At 40.4% G+C, this 15,294-nt stretch overlaps 1 protein-coding gene across 7 annotated transcripts in view; it reads right to left on the bottom strand.

Annotated features, from left to right (window-relative positions):
* KLF12 (Kruppel like factor 12) overlaps window positions 1-15,294 on the bottom strand; it is a 443,387-nt gene that overhangs the window by 109,860 nt on the left and 318,233 nt on the right. For all 7 annotated transcript variants that reach the window (XM_032610840.1, XM_032610842.1, XM_032610838.1 and 4 more), the window contains one exon: window positions 8,641-8,776. In XM_032610840.1, the coding sequence (XP_032466731.1) occupies window positions 8,641-8,776 (136 nt within the window). The remainder of the gene's footprint in view (window positions 1-8,640; window positions 8,777-15,294) is intronic.

Consider the following 15,294-nt stretch of genomic DNA (forward strand, 5'->3'; position numbering starts at 1 on the left):
TAGAAGTAATTAATTCACATTAGAATGAGGCATGGCAGTTTGAAAACAAATCAACACTCAGTTGACAATAATTTCCAAGTGGTTAGGAAGGCTAAACAAATAATCTGTTTATATCTGTAGTATACAGAAAGATGATGTTCAATTCAGTTGGGGAGGGAGAAGGTCAAACTCACTGTTTAGCATTATGTATGGAGTATCAAATGCCTACCAAAGAGATAAGATATAAATCACTCTCAAAACAGCAACAACTGGGCTTCCCTGGTGGCACAGTGGTTGAGAGTCGGCCTGCCGATGCAGGGGACGCGGGTTCGTGCCCCGGCCCGGGAAGATCCCACATGCCGCGGAGGGGCTCGGCCCGTGAGCCATGGCCGCTGAGCCTGCACGTCCGGAGTCTGTGCTCCGCAATGGGAGAGGCCAGAGCAGTGAGAGGCCCGCGTACGGCAAAAAAAAAAAAAAAACAGCAACACCTGTGTAGTAGCTTTCATATATGGTGCCTTTTATTTTCTTTGCTCTTTTTTGTTTGTTTTGTTTGTTGGTTTTCGTATTTTCTGGCATTTCTAGAACAAATTGTATTACTTGTATTCGTTTTTTTTTTCTCTCTCTCTTTGGCCGTGCCACGTGGCTTGTGGGATCTTAGTTCCCTGACCAGGGATTGAACCCGGGCTCTCAACAGTGAACGCGTGGAGTCCTAACCACTGGACCGCCAGGGAATTCTGGTGCCTTTTATTTTATTTTACTTTTTGATGATCAAAAAGAATCAGGCATAAAAAATTCTGAGGGTAAGGTCTCACTTGGAACAACAGTTGCATCATTTTTAGGGAAAAAGTACGAATGTTTCTGTATCCTAGAAGATACAGTAACAATATACGAAAAAAAAAACTTTCTAGGATAATAAATATTTTTGACTTATCAGGGGATACAAAATTAGATTTCAAGAACCCAGGCCCAAAAGAAGTAAGTACTTCTTTGAAAGAAATTTTGAAAGAAAAATTTTGTTTTGCATTTATTTTTTGTTTTTGTTTATTGATTCTTGTGTGGGTTAAAAAACTGCAGATTCCCTTAGAAAAAAGAAAAGAACTTGTAACACAGCATAGAGGGAAAAGTATGAGTGGATAAAGAGATTCAGTCCTGAATCCCTCTCCCTAGGGATGTAATGGGAGAATCATTACTTGGCATCAACAGAGCTCAGTTTCTTCTGTAAAATTAATGTTCTCTATTGGTCAGTGAGTTTGTTTATTCATTCCAGAATATTCCTGCCTTAAGGTCTCTGCACTTGTTATTCCCTCTGCCTGGAGCGAGGTTCCTTTAGATATCCTGGGGACCTGACCTCATGCCTCTTTAGGTCTCTCCTAACATACAGTCTTATCAGAGTTCTTTAAATGCCATACGTGAAAGAGTAAATGCTGTCTACCCTGGCAGCTCACTCAGCACCCACACCCTGTCTCTCTCACCTCCAGAGCACTTACCTTCTTCAGAGGTACCATATGCTTACTGTCTGTTTCCCTCCCACCTCCTCCACTGGAATATAAGCACCATGAAATCAGTGATTTTGTCTATTTTATTCAATGCTGTTCTAGTGTTTAAAAAAGTACCTGGCCAGGCACTGTGCTAGCAGCCCTGGAGATACATGGAAGACTAGAACATGTTATCTACCCTCTGAACAGCTCAATATATTGGAGAGTCTGACATGTATGGACACAGGGGTGTCTATACATATACATATATGTGTATGTATGTGTACATATACACATATATATAAAGATTTATATATATATATATATATATATATATATATATATATATATATATATACACACATACCACAAGCTCCTGTGTCTAGCTGTGGACAGCTAGGCAGTGCTAGTCATATAAATGGCACCCTTTGGGATGTACAGTGCTCAACCCTCACCACCATACAAAGCTTCCTTGAGACTGAAATCTGTAAAACACAAAGCTGATGACGCCATTGCCATTTAAAACCTATTGATGTCTCCCCATTGTCTACAGAATAAATTCACCCTTCCTGATCAGGTCCCTACCCACCTCCCCAAGCAGCTGCATCTCCCAGCTCTCCGTCACACTCACTTCCGTGCCAGTTACTATGAACTCACACATTCCTACCGCATGTCAATGCTTTCCTCTACTCCAGACTGAGCTATGTGACCTTCCCCCCTTTCCTCACTGCAGCCCTTCATGCTTTTATCCCATTGGGCTTTGATTTGCCTCATATATGTTGATTCTGAGCTCCCTGTGGTAAGGTTCTATGAATCATTCATCCTGTATCCCCAGCATGTAACACAGGGCTAAATAAATGAATTAATTATTCACCAAATACAGACATGACTTAATTTGCTAATTCACAAGACAGCTCAAATATCAAATTATTATCAAAAACGGATCAGACTTTAAACGAAAGTGGGACCAACATGGTCCCATCAAAGCGATAGAAATGACTGTGTATGGGTGTACAGTCTTCATCTTTGCTATTAAATACCCAGGGACTGAGTTACTCAGTGATCATTATATATATATATTTTTTAATATTGCTAGAATGTTGGGTTGATGCAGGCTAAGTATACACTTTAGACTCTACCTATGTTCATTCACATCAAATCAGGAGCTTTTTCTGACCTCCTTTAGCAGAAGAGCAACGTAAAAGTGTTTATCTCCTTGGCAAGACAGCGAACGCCTCTCAGATTTACCCATCAGCCATGATGTCTATTATTAGTCTATTAGAGAGCTAGACTTCCACCTACAGAACTGAATCAAAGCTATTTCTTTCTTTTTTTTTTTTTTTTTTTGCAGTACGCGGGCCTCTCACTGCTGTGGCCTCTCCCGCTGCGGAGCACGGGCTCCGGACGCGCAGGCCCAGCGGCCATGGCTCACGGGCCCAGCCACTCCGCGGCATGTGGGATCCTCCCAGACCGGGGCATGAACCCGTGTCCCCTGCATCGGCAGGTGGACTCCCAACCACTGCGCCACCAGGGAAGCCCAAAGCTATTTCTTTGTTAAGGCATGAAGTAGGGATTTGAAGGCGTCCCAAACACATTAGGCTTATTAAATAAAAGTAGAGCTTCTTTTAATGAGACAAGAATCTGGGAAAGATTTAAAAGAAAAAATAACCCTGAAATTGTCTGACATACTGAGCTCTCTGGCTTCTTCTCTGGGCACAATCAGCTCAGCTGGGTTCGTTCTAATCAGCAGACAAGGGAAGAGGCATGATCCAAATACCCTCAAATCTTTCAGTCAAGGGCTGCAAAATTAGATGACACAGTACCATTTCAACCCTTGGACAAACATTTCCTTTTATAGATTGACAGAAAGCAATTCTAAGAAGGATGCTCATTTTGGGAACGTCAGCACATATGTATATACTGAAACAATAATTTCTTAAAATAATAGCAACAGTGAAGTTTATAGAAAGAATGCTCTAATGTATTTGTACTTTATTTCTTCACATATCAATATAATGCTGTGTGCGATTTACAGAAGTGGAACACCTTTTTAAGAACTATTTCTGAGAAGGCATCTGATAGAATTATCTCTCCCTAAGTCAGATTATATTTAAAGTGACAGCGAGTTTAAAGATGAAAAAAATCTGAAATTATTTCATAAAAGTTATATTCTTATTGGGATTCAGGTGTCAAAAAACTTTGCTAATTTTAGAAAGTTATGGTTTAGAGATATTAAAGCCACAACATAAAAACAAGAGCTGCCTTCATAAAGGAATATGGGTTTATAGTCAGACAAACTCTGATTTCAATATGAGCTCTGCAAATTATCAGCTATAGGACCTCTGGGGATAGAGTAAACCTCTCTGGGCTTCTGTTTACTTGTGCATAAAAACAGGAGCATAGGGCAAATTAAATGAAAACTATGTAAGTCCTCACAGAATCTGCCTGAAAGAAGTCAGTCAGTAACAGTTTTGTTTTCTCTTTCTTCCTTATCTCTAGGACTGTTCTCTACTGTAATTTAAAAGACATTAACAAAGTTATGCATGAGGAGATTCAGAAATAAGGATCAAGTATTTTAAAATAAGGAAAATGAAAAACACACACAAAAAACCCAAACCAAAAACCTCCAAGATTTCCGACCCTTCTCTGATCATCAGATGCAACCTTCTAAATTAAAAACCATGATGTTTGAGCCAGCGGCAGACTCTGAAGGAATAGGATATCCAACTTGCTACCATATCTGTTCTTTCAAAGAGCATCTAAGTGCAAATAAAGATGGGACTCTTCATTTCCAGAATTCACAAATTGTTTTCCTTTAAGAAGAAGGGCACTTGACACAGGCAATATAATAAAAACAGGGGGAGGAAGCCAGTGTTTTAATTAGCTTAAATGTACTTAACAAGGAACTATTTAAAAAGAATATCCTTTTAACAGGTTCAAATTTTAGGGATGCTAACCAAAGCAAAAAGCTACTAATGCATGTTGCTTCTTTTCCACTCTGACGGTTACAATCAAGATCAGAGAGGGCAGAGAACTCATATATGGTGTGAGTTAAACAATCACGTGCATTTACCAATTCTGCGAAAACTGACACTGAGGAAAGCTGGTCCATCTCCTTAAAATCTTCATCGCCTTCTCCCACCCTCTACTCCACCCTTTCCCACTTCACTCTTACTGAAAGTATCATGTCTAGACCTTTATTCTTTCAGTTTAAGGCTTGCGCCTGGTTAAACACTAATTCCTCTGAGGAGGGCCCGCTTTCAGATATTCTTATTCATTTACACTTTACTTTGAAGGAAGTTGATTATTCTACCAGCATCAACAAATGAGGAGTAGGAAGGTTTGGAGCTTAGAGAAAAAAGAAAAAGGGGTACAGAAATTAGAGGCTCTGAGTAAGAGAGCCAAATTTTACCTATTTAAAAAATATCATTGTTTTGCCTAGGGTTAGAGTTAATTATAATAATTTGCTCTAATCATGTGCCTGTACCTCTCTTTTTCCAAACACTTATTTCATAATTATGTTTGTCAAGTAGTTAAGGGTAATGATCCTATTATAGCATCAGAGGGGGAAAAAAAAAAACCAGACCTAAGCAAAACAGATGTTCCATGAATTGCTGGAAGTTGGCTTTGTCAGAATTACTTGAATACACTGTCTCTGGCTCGGACAGTATCTCTACAGTTGAAATACAAGAAGGCTAGAGCCTGTCTGGAGGCCTCGCTCTGGCCGGTTCTTCCCATTTATCTGAATTCACTGAGGCTGAGCTGATAAACGAGAAGCAAGTGAATCAATGAAAATAGTTACAATGATTGGTTCAAGCACAGTTCAGGAGCCTTGTTATAAAAATCTATTTAAATGGAAGTGAACTTAGGTTGCAGCTCTAGCCACCAAGCATTGTTCCTTTTTATTCAAAGACAAGAGTATCTGAATATTATATATTGGGGTGGGGAGAGGTGCAATGGCTAACAACTTCTGCATTTCAAATCAAAGGAAAATTTCTTGAACTGAAGATTTAATAAACGTTCATTTTAAAAACCAGTAAAATGCATAATACCAAATATTTAAAAAGAGCATTTATTAGCATATTAAGGTTTATGCTATGTAAATATAATAATGTCAGCAAAGTAAGCCACCAAATTAAAAATTCAAACTACGGTGATGACTGCATGAGGCAAGGCTATGAACCCGAATGGGAAAGGAGACAAAGAAGAGATTCAGTTGGAGAGAGTCACCTTGTGGGTTAGGATCTTGCCTGAAGGGCTGGCCCAGGACAAGGCAGTTTCGCCCCTCTCTAGTGTCAGTCTTTCCTAATAGCTTCCTTGCCCATCTTCCCGCTTTCTTCCTTGACACTGCACTGGTGGCCAATGAGATAAGAGGCATGCCTTCAAACCCCTCCTAAACCATGGCTTTAATTGGAGAGACGTGTTTTGGTTGCCCAGGGCTTCTAAAATGTGCTACCTCTATTGCACATAAACCCTTGATTTTATCACCTCTCTACCTGCAGGCATCCTTCTCACCTAACTCAAAGTTCTGCAAGCGCCAGAAACAGATGCACGGATGTCTTTTGAAATCCTCTCATCTCGTACATGCCAAGATGATGTTCAATCCTCTTACGATTTGAAGCATTATTTTATTGATCATAGTATACTGGAATTTTTTTGTTTGTTGGACAGCTTTTGAGTTAATGGAAGCCATCAAGATCCAAAGGCAAACAGAAAAAAGAGGAAAGGGAAATTAATACTGAAACAGAGACATGCATTAAAAATCAGAGAAATTAAGAGCAGGAAGACATATCCACCGAGAGTTAACTTTGGGTAAACCTAAGTACAGATTTTTTTAAAATTCTCTAACAAGGACTATATACTTATTTGTCCCAGAATAAAATTTTCCTTAACATATTGTTTTAAGTTTTGAAATACACCTATATTTAAGAGGTCTCTGCAGAACATTCTTTTCGCTTCATCTAACAGTATCTTAGCACTTCTCAGTGTTTACACACACATACTCCTTCTTGAATGATGGTTAATTAACTATTGATGGGTCCTGGCATTCTAGGGCTTCCCAAGTGACAGCTCAGTATTCTTTACTAATCGTTTAATGAAAACACTTACATGAATAATGAATCTGGCACTTGCCTAGATACACATGCAACTTTTGCAATAGTAATAAAGGCAGGCGTATGCACCGTCAGAACAAAATATTGTGGGGCTTACAAATGTTTTCACAAAGCAAATCGGAGAGGTTATGTTGGAAATGAAGCTCCAGTTCCTAAGGCTGCTATTAAAAGTTTCATATTAAAATATACTATTATATTCTCAGCACGTAATATTAAAAGCACAAAAAATGGTTATGTTTAAGATGTTAATACCATGATTTGCTCAATAAGCCCGAAATGGAGTAAGCATAACTTAGATTTTAGTAATCACAGTGCCAAACTTACAGAAACACACATATCTATAACACACACACACAAATTATGTATATATTATATGGTGCAGGAAAACTGTGATTAAAATGTCTATGAAACTTATGATTCATCTCAGAATTGAACTTTGTCATCATTTAGTCTAATTTTGCAGGTGAGAACATGGCATCCTTGATCTTAAGATTTAGCTCCCACAAAACCACAATCACTGCACTGATCACCGAACTAGTGATGAAGTGACCGGGCATGCTAGCACTTAAATATGATTTCAGCCATCCTTCTGATCCAACGCTTTGGAGAAACTAAGTTACTACAACCAGTTACTGGAACAAATGAGAGAAAAAAGTGTTTTTATACATGTTCAAGTGGAAGAATATGACTGGTAACAGACATTACAGGCACTCTTGAGAAAAAGCTATGTTTGGGGAGTTAGAAGTCCTAAACTTTGTCTCGTCACCACTTATCATATGACTCTGGAGAAGACACTGAACCTCTATCATCCTCGGTATCTTCATTTGTAAAATCAGCATGACACTTGCAATATTTATATTTACTAGTTGCCATGTACTTATACTACACACTATTACCATTATTGTTACTACTACCACTAATAATAATATTAATTTCACCCTTGAGGCTCTCATCTGTCAAAACTTTGCAATTCAATTTTCATGCCTTGTAACTATATCACACCCTCACAATGGTCCTATAAAGTACGTATTCTTTCTTACTACAGATGAAGAAATGTCTCAGAGTGGTTAGTTAACTTGCCAGATGTCACATGGCTATTAAGTGACTGAATGTGAACTTGAATCCAAATCTTTCTGACTGCAATTTCATTAGATTTTCCATATCCTGTTTCCTCTAATATATAATATACCTAGTACCTATTTATCATAGAGATTCATTTTATACACCCTCACATATACACACACATAGGCTTTAAATTCTAAAATGCCCTACTAATTTTTTTTTTTTTAATTTCAAGGCCTAATTCATGAAACAGAGTAGATATTTAGTCAATACCTGGGAAAAAAGAATTAATATATGGGAGGTAACTAAGATCATTTTAAGTAAAGTGTTAATTAACTTTTGTGTTGGCAGTAACAGGGGCTTAATTTAAATCTTCCTCTTCTTTAAAATTATGTTATTAAAAATTATGCTAGAGAAAAAATACACATGGACTAGTCATACGTGCAATTCTAGACACAGAATTGACAATGATGAAGAAGCAGCTATTTTCAATGAAAAAGGGCTAAACTCTAACCCTGTGTTACAGTTAAAGGAGAAACGATCCCTTTAAAAATTACATATGATTTGAATGTTTCAAAGGGGTAACATAGTATCTTCCAAATTTTAAATTTCAAAAAGCTGTTCTGTACTTTCCTATCAACACAGATAATACTGCCTGTCATATTTTACCTCTCTTGACTGTTCTATATGAATAATGAAAACAACGATGATAATTAGACAGTGACACTCGAAAAGAACAATGTTTTTTTTTTCAGAGTTAAGGAGAAGGGGCGGGAAGTATTAAAAATGAAGTCTCATTTCTATTCAAAATACAAATTTTCAACTACGCAGAACACTCCATGTTTCCCCTAATCTCCTCCCAAAGAACACAAGGCTGAATGGAAAGATGCTGACACATGTGCCCGTTCAGAGCTAGAATGACAGGTCTGGGGAACAGGAGATGCTGCTGTTTCCATTATCCATTGAACACCTTGGCAATTCTTATTTCATCCTGAGAATGTGATACTTACTCTTGTACTGCTCTGGCTATGGAAAGGGCCGTAGATCCAGTTTCATTAACGCTATCTAAGGTCACATTTGGCAGGTCATCATCATCACTGTCACTTTTACTTTGTCTGGGAGATAGGCCTCGGGGGTCCATTTGTGCTGGGAAAAAAAGGCATATATAATGAATTAAAATTAGTGTGCAGAAAGTTAACCTTGTCCTGGACCAACATCAAGCATGGAATGTCTCCTCTGTGTATGTCACACACATGGAATTCTCCAGAAATCCCAGGAATTAGTGAAAGCGACGTATTTTATGGACTGAGCACACACTGACTCTTATCCCTTGTTCGTCTGATTTATAAAACCTCCATCAGCTCTCAGTAGTTTGAGGGGATGATTATGGAATAGAAACTGTAAAATCTACAATATTACCAACTTCTGAGAAGCTGATTAGGTAGCTCACGAGTTCCTGTTCTACCCTCTGGCTGCTTCTTGCTTCTGCAACCAGAGCTCTGGCCATTTCGTTGCACATCAGCACTTTCCCTGGAAGGTGGAGAGCAGGAGGGAGAGAAGGTTTTATTTGCTTAGGGCTCCCATCAGAAGCTTAAAGAACGACAAGGTTTACAAGACTAACATAAAGGTTTAGGTATTCTTCATACTACAGTGAATCCTTGTTCACAGCTCGTTGTTGCTCTAAGTGGAGATCTGAGTGCAGGAAGATGACTGAAGTAGTAGCATTTTAACTGTGTCTACATGTGCTAGAAAGTGCCCTTCATCTCTATGCCGATCTCATTTTCCAAAAATGCATTTCTAGATAAGATCCTCCTTCCGCTGCAAACTGGCCAAAGCAGGACATAGCCTGATGTTCTGACTCCTGTTGATGGGGACCATCGGATCCTTTTAAATGAGAGGATCGCCATCAACATTTAATATACTAATGTATATTTTAAAAAATAGATTTCATTCCCACCTCCTTCTCTTTATGAACAGCTTCAGCAACCACCGCCTAGGATTTCCATCAGCCCTCTCATCTCAGGCATGGAGGAAGCACACCTTCTAAATGAAAAGTACTGCGCTAGCTACATAATTGCATTGCTAAAATATATGACTTCAACCCTCAGCCGGCTCCCTCAGCCTGCTCTTCCAAGCTGCCTACAAAAGATTTCTGAAACCACCACTAGCTGTAAAGAAAAGCAAAATACACTTAAAACCGTGGTTACAATGACATTTGGGTACATTTACAGTTTCATTTTTTTTCTCAAATCATTTTTTTTTCTTGTTGTTACCGTACATCATACATTAGGTAGAGCCACAGGGAAATGCTGATATTCTCCCATTTTTTAAACCACGAAAGACAATTTCTCATGATTCTACCTAATACTTACCATATGAATAGAAAAACTATACCTAGAGAGTTCTGATATATTTCTAACTAAACTTGGTTAGGAAGGAGCGAATATCTGTTGAACCTAGGGTGTGAGTGTACTTGACATACATTCTGCCTGTAAGTATAAACACGAAAATGTACTTTGAATAGTAGAAGTGTTTGGTAAATGTTGGCTAAATTAAAGAGAAAATAATGAAACTAATCTAAAGCAGTGGTCCTTTGCTGATGACAAATTTGCCCCCCCCACCACCCCGCAAAAGACATCTGGCAATGCCTAGAGACACACTGATTTGTCATAACTTGAAGGAAGGGGGATGCTACTGGCACCCAGAAGGCAGAAGCCAAGGATGCTGCTAGACATCCTACAAAACACAGGACAGTCAGTGCCCCATGACAAAGAATGAACCAGTCTAAAACGTCAATAGCACCAGGCTGAGACACTTTGACCTAGAGATTTAAGAGTTTGGACATAACGGTGTTACATCTGATGACTTTCAATTGCATAACTATGTTCCAGTTTCAAAGCCACTAGCGACGAAATTAAATCACACATTCGATTATCCATCTTTTCTGGCTCTATCCTCAAATAAAACAATTCACTGCTATGTGACTCGGCACTCATAACTTCCACCAATACAGCACTCACTCACTCCAACGCCAGGAATGAATTATGCAGTGACGCTCATTAAGAGTCCTTGAATGTTGTCTTTTTATCACATGGTGGGACAAAGACTTTCTTTTCCATCTGATCTCTAGAGATTTCTTAGGAGAGGGATGTTGGAGAAACTCTTTGTAGAGGAAAGTAACCAGTCCCACAATTATGCAATACAGAGCTACTTAAGTATTCAGTCATTCCAAAGGCACTGAAGGCATCAGACCATTTAAGATTTATTTTGGCTACAGGCAACAGAAACTGGCTCAGGCTAACTTATATTAAACGAATGTACTGGAAAGATACTGGGCAGCTCACAGAATGGAAGGTAAAGCTGAACAACCAGCACTCAAGTAGCCCAAGAAACAGAGATGATACAGGCATTTCAACCAGGAATTCATCGATAGGTTTCCTCTGGGCCCATCTCACTGTAAAATGATTCATTTAACAATCGTTCACAACTGCTCAAATTCAACCAAGAAAATGAGTAATAGACCTATCTAGGCTGCCAAATCTCATACTGTGTGGTGTTACATACACCTGTAAACATCAACAAGTTAACATTTCAAGTTCCTGAAACACCATGCACGAAGACTCCTTTGCCAAGATATCAAATTAACAGATAGCCAGAGAAAAGAGAATATTTTGGTCCCATCTTTAGCAAGACAACTAGAGCTCTCACAGGTAAGTAATACAACTCAAGGAAGACACAGGCGGTTAACCAATAAGCAATTTGGCTGTGAAAGTTAGTCTCGCTGTATGAGATTCCAAATAACTGGTGTGAGAGTTGATCATCTAAATTATGTTGCTATCTTAATGAGAGTTTAAAATATGTTAAATATGATGTCTTTTTCGATGTACTTTTCAGGAACATTATAATTGAGGATTTCTTTCCAATAGTTTCAATAAATATTATGAAATACATCTGCTGCCATCATGCTGGGAAACTCTTTTTACCGTGCCTTCAGCCAAGTCGAGGAAGTAATTAGAAAAGCTTCTTAAAATGTGCATTGCTGGGTTTCCCTGGGGGCGCAGTGGTTGAGGGTCTGCCTGACGATGCAGGGTACACGGGTTCGTGCCCCGGTCCAGGAAGATCCCACATGCTGCAGAGCGGCTGGGCCCGTGAGCCATGGCCGCTGAGCCTGCGCGTCCGGAGCCTGTGCTCCGCAATGAGAGAGGCCACAACAGTGAGAGGCCCGCGTACCGCAAAAAAAAAAAAAAAAAAAAAAAAACGTGCATTGCTGATTAGGTCAGATGATTAGCTTACCTACATACTCGCATAATTCCACTCTATTTTTATTAAATGTGGGGTAGGGACATTTATCCTAGTTAACCTCCAATAGTCTTTGAGTTTCTCAGCTCATTTAGGGAACACCAATTCTTTGGGGTGCCCATGCAGAGAAAATGGATAAGTTACCTGGGCACCAGAACCAAAAACGTACCTACTTCCCGAAGTAAGAGAGCAGCCGGAGAACTATAAGCACCTGAAAAGAATTTACATTTGAGACTTTATTCCTCTTAAATGAAAAAGGGATCAGACACGGGTGGGTACTCCAGCTCATTGCTGGTGGAAGTGTCATCCCCGAGGTGGAGGTACTGGGGAACGCGGTGTGAACTTCACTCCATGTCACACAAACTCTGGAAGATAACTGCAGAACCCCCAATACCTGAAGTTGAACCTATCTACCCTTTCAAACACCCACCTATAGTCAACGTTACTGTAAAGATCATCCCAATGAGTCGTGTCTCCCTGTAGCCAGGCTCTCGTGGGCCTCCTTCCCACGGTGACTCTGGCCTTGGCTCGATGACTTGAACACATTCCAGACACCAGATGACCACGTTCATAGGAGTGACTCGCGTGAGAACAGCCCGGCTAAACCCATTCCAAATTTTTGACTCACAGAACTGTGAGCAAATAAAATAGTTGCTATTTTAATCTGCTAAATTTGGGAGTGATTTGTTACACAGCAATACAAAATCAATGTAGTGAAACAGGAGGGAAGGGGGGCAGGGCACAGCATTTGAAAGAATGACACACGCCGAGGACATGACATAAACTGATTAGAACAAAATGGGTCCAAGATGGTGGACAAGTCGACGTCCACTAGACCTTGAGCCTCACTATACACTCACTGTAACACATCAGCAAGCTAAATGACACACCCACGGGTGCCATGACAGTTCCAAGGATCCACAAGCATCAAAAAGTGGGCGGTGGCTCAATTCCTGGAAATCCCTGCCCCTTCCCAAAATAGCTGGGAAACTCCTCCCAGCTAATGGGAAACTCATTAGCCTATGAAATTACCCTCCCCCATAAAAACTGACAACCCCCATACCCTGGTGCCTTTCTCACCTTCTGCGAAGGCCCACACTGTCTGTGGAGTGTGTTTCTCTCTAAATAAATCCACTTCTTACCCATCACTTTGTCTCTCGCTGAATTCTTTCTGCGATGAGACTTCAAGAACCTGCTTCATTAAGTCCTGAAACCAGGTGTGTGATCTCAGTTGGAAGACTGTGGGTTTTGGCCGGGTTCGAGTCCCGGCCACATGGGTTCGAGTCCCGGCATGTGGGTTCAAGTCCCAACCTGAGGTGCACGGTTTCAATACCAGCTACTCTCCCAGTTCCTTCCAGTGATTTCCTGGCAACGATGTGGAAAGACTTCTGCTACAATTATAGTCAGCCTATCACACTCCTCTCTCTTTCCCTCCCAAGAGGTAATCTGGCCTCCAGTGGCATATATTTAAGTGGGCTATTAATACAATAAAGGAAAATAAATGCCACATGTGATTTTACATTATTTACGTCTTAATCCAAAATGTGCAAAATGGATTTACAGGTATTTTGTCTTTAAAAGTGTCTTCTTTGAACCTTGACCGTGCCTCATACAGGCTTCTATGGGAAAGGGGCCATGAGTTGGTATTATTGCTCTGGTGAACAAAGCTTTTCTACCCAAGTTCATAGTTCACAGGAGGCTCAGATGGCCAGAACTCCCAGGTACATGATCACCCAAAGCTACACTCCCTATGTTTGCCTTTCTAGAACTCCCATGAAACATGTAAACTTTACTTTCCCCCCACATAACAGTGGACTGACACAGACGCAGTGGCATCAGCATCCATTCTCACCTCCGTCACCTCAGGCGAGGTGCTCTTCTAACTTCTCTGGAAAGGAACTGGTCCATTCAGCTATTCTTAAAGGAAAGGAAGCTTTCCCGTTAAGTCACCATATTTACTATGTATAATACAATCATCTTTGAACACACATGGAAATTTACAGACGAACATTTCCTAACCAGAAGGAATGCATTCAATTGCCTTCACCTCCGCCCATCAGGGCTGGAGGGGAGAGGGGTGCACGTGGATGGAAGCGGGGTGAGGCAGTCAGATGGGCAGCTGCCGTGCTGCCAGCCTTTCTCTTCCCCTGTTGGCCACTGTCAGGCTGCCTGCTACCTGCAGATGTCCTCATTGCTCGCCCTGCCAAGGCTGAAGCGTGCCCCAGTTACAGAAACCTTGGTTTCCAGGAGGGCCGCTGCTTCCCTAGAAACAAGGGCAGTGGGAGGATGAGGGGGGGGGAAATGGAAAATGAATGTATGGGGGGGAGAATTCCTAGCATCCCAGAGTAGGAGAGTCTCCTTCAGCACTTTCAATGTAGGAGTGCTCCAAAAATGACAGTCATAGAGGGTTTTTAGAATAAAAACATGGCTCTGGCTTCAGAGAACATGGGTGAGACTCTTGGCCCCGCCACTCATCATTTACAGCCATCTGGCCTTGGGCAATTGATTTCCCACCACTAATGCTCAGTTTTCTTCCCCTGCCATTGCCGCTGTGAGGAGTAAAGGAGATAATATATGCAAAGTGTTTAGTACCCTGCCCTGCACTTAGGAGTCAGTCATCATTCTGTTTCATCCTGGCAGTAAGTTTAGTACTACTACTTCAGCCTTCCCTTATATCGATACAATACTATTTACAAAGCCCTCATCTTCCCCTGGACTTATTCAAATCAAGCATTTTTCTTTTTAAATGTACCTAAGCTGAAAATACTACTAGAGAATATATATACCTAAATATATAATACCTAAAACCACTACTTCTTTTAATCCAAACATTCCATACTTAAGATGGTTTGAGTTACGATTTTTCAACTTTACAATGGAGTAAGAGCGATATGCATTCATTAGAAACTGCACTTTGAATTCTGCTCTTTTCCCGGGCTAGCAATATGCCCTACCAGACTCTCTCATGATGCTGTGCAGGGCAGTGAGCCCCAGCCCCCAGTCAGCCACCCAATCACAACTGTTCACAACCGATACACTTACGACCATCCTGGTTTTCACTTTCAGTACAGTATTCAACGAACTACATGAGATATCCAACACTTTATTATAAAGTAGGCTTTGTGTTAGATGATTCTGCCCAACTGAAGGCTAACGTAGGTGCTCTCAGCACGTTTAAGGTAGGCAAGGTTAAGCTATGATGACCAGTAGGTAAGGTGCATTAAATGCATTTTTGACTTAAGATATCTTCAGCTTATGGTGGGTTTATCGGGATGTAACCCCATCTTAAGTCAAGGAAGATTTGTATTCAGTCAACAGATATTTATTGGGTACCTATGAGGTACCAAGCACTCTTCTGAGTGTTG

Source organism: Phocoena sinus, chromosome 18 (assembly GCF_008692025.1).
Source record: "Phocoena sinus isolate mPhoSin1 chromosome 18, mPhoSin1.pri, whole genome shotgun sequence".
Taxonomy (NCBI): Eukaryota; Metazoa; Chordata; class Mammalia; order Artiodactyla; family Phocoenidae; genus Phocoena; species Phocoena sinus.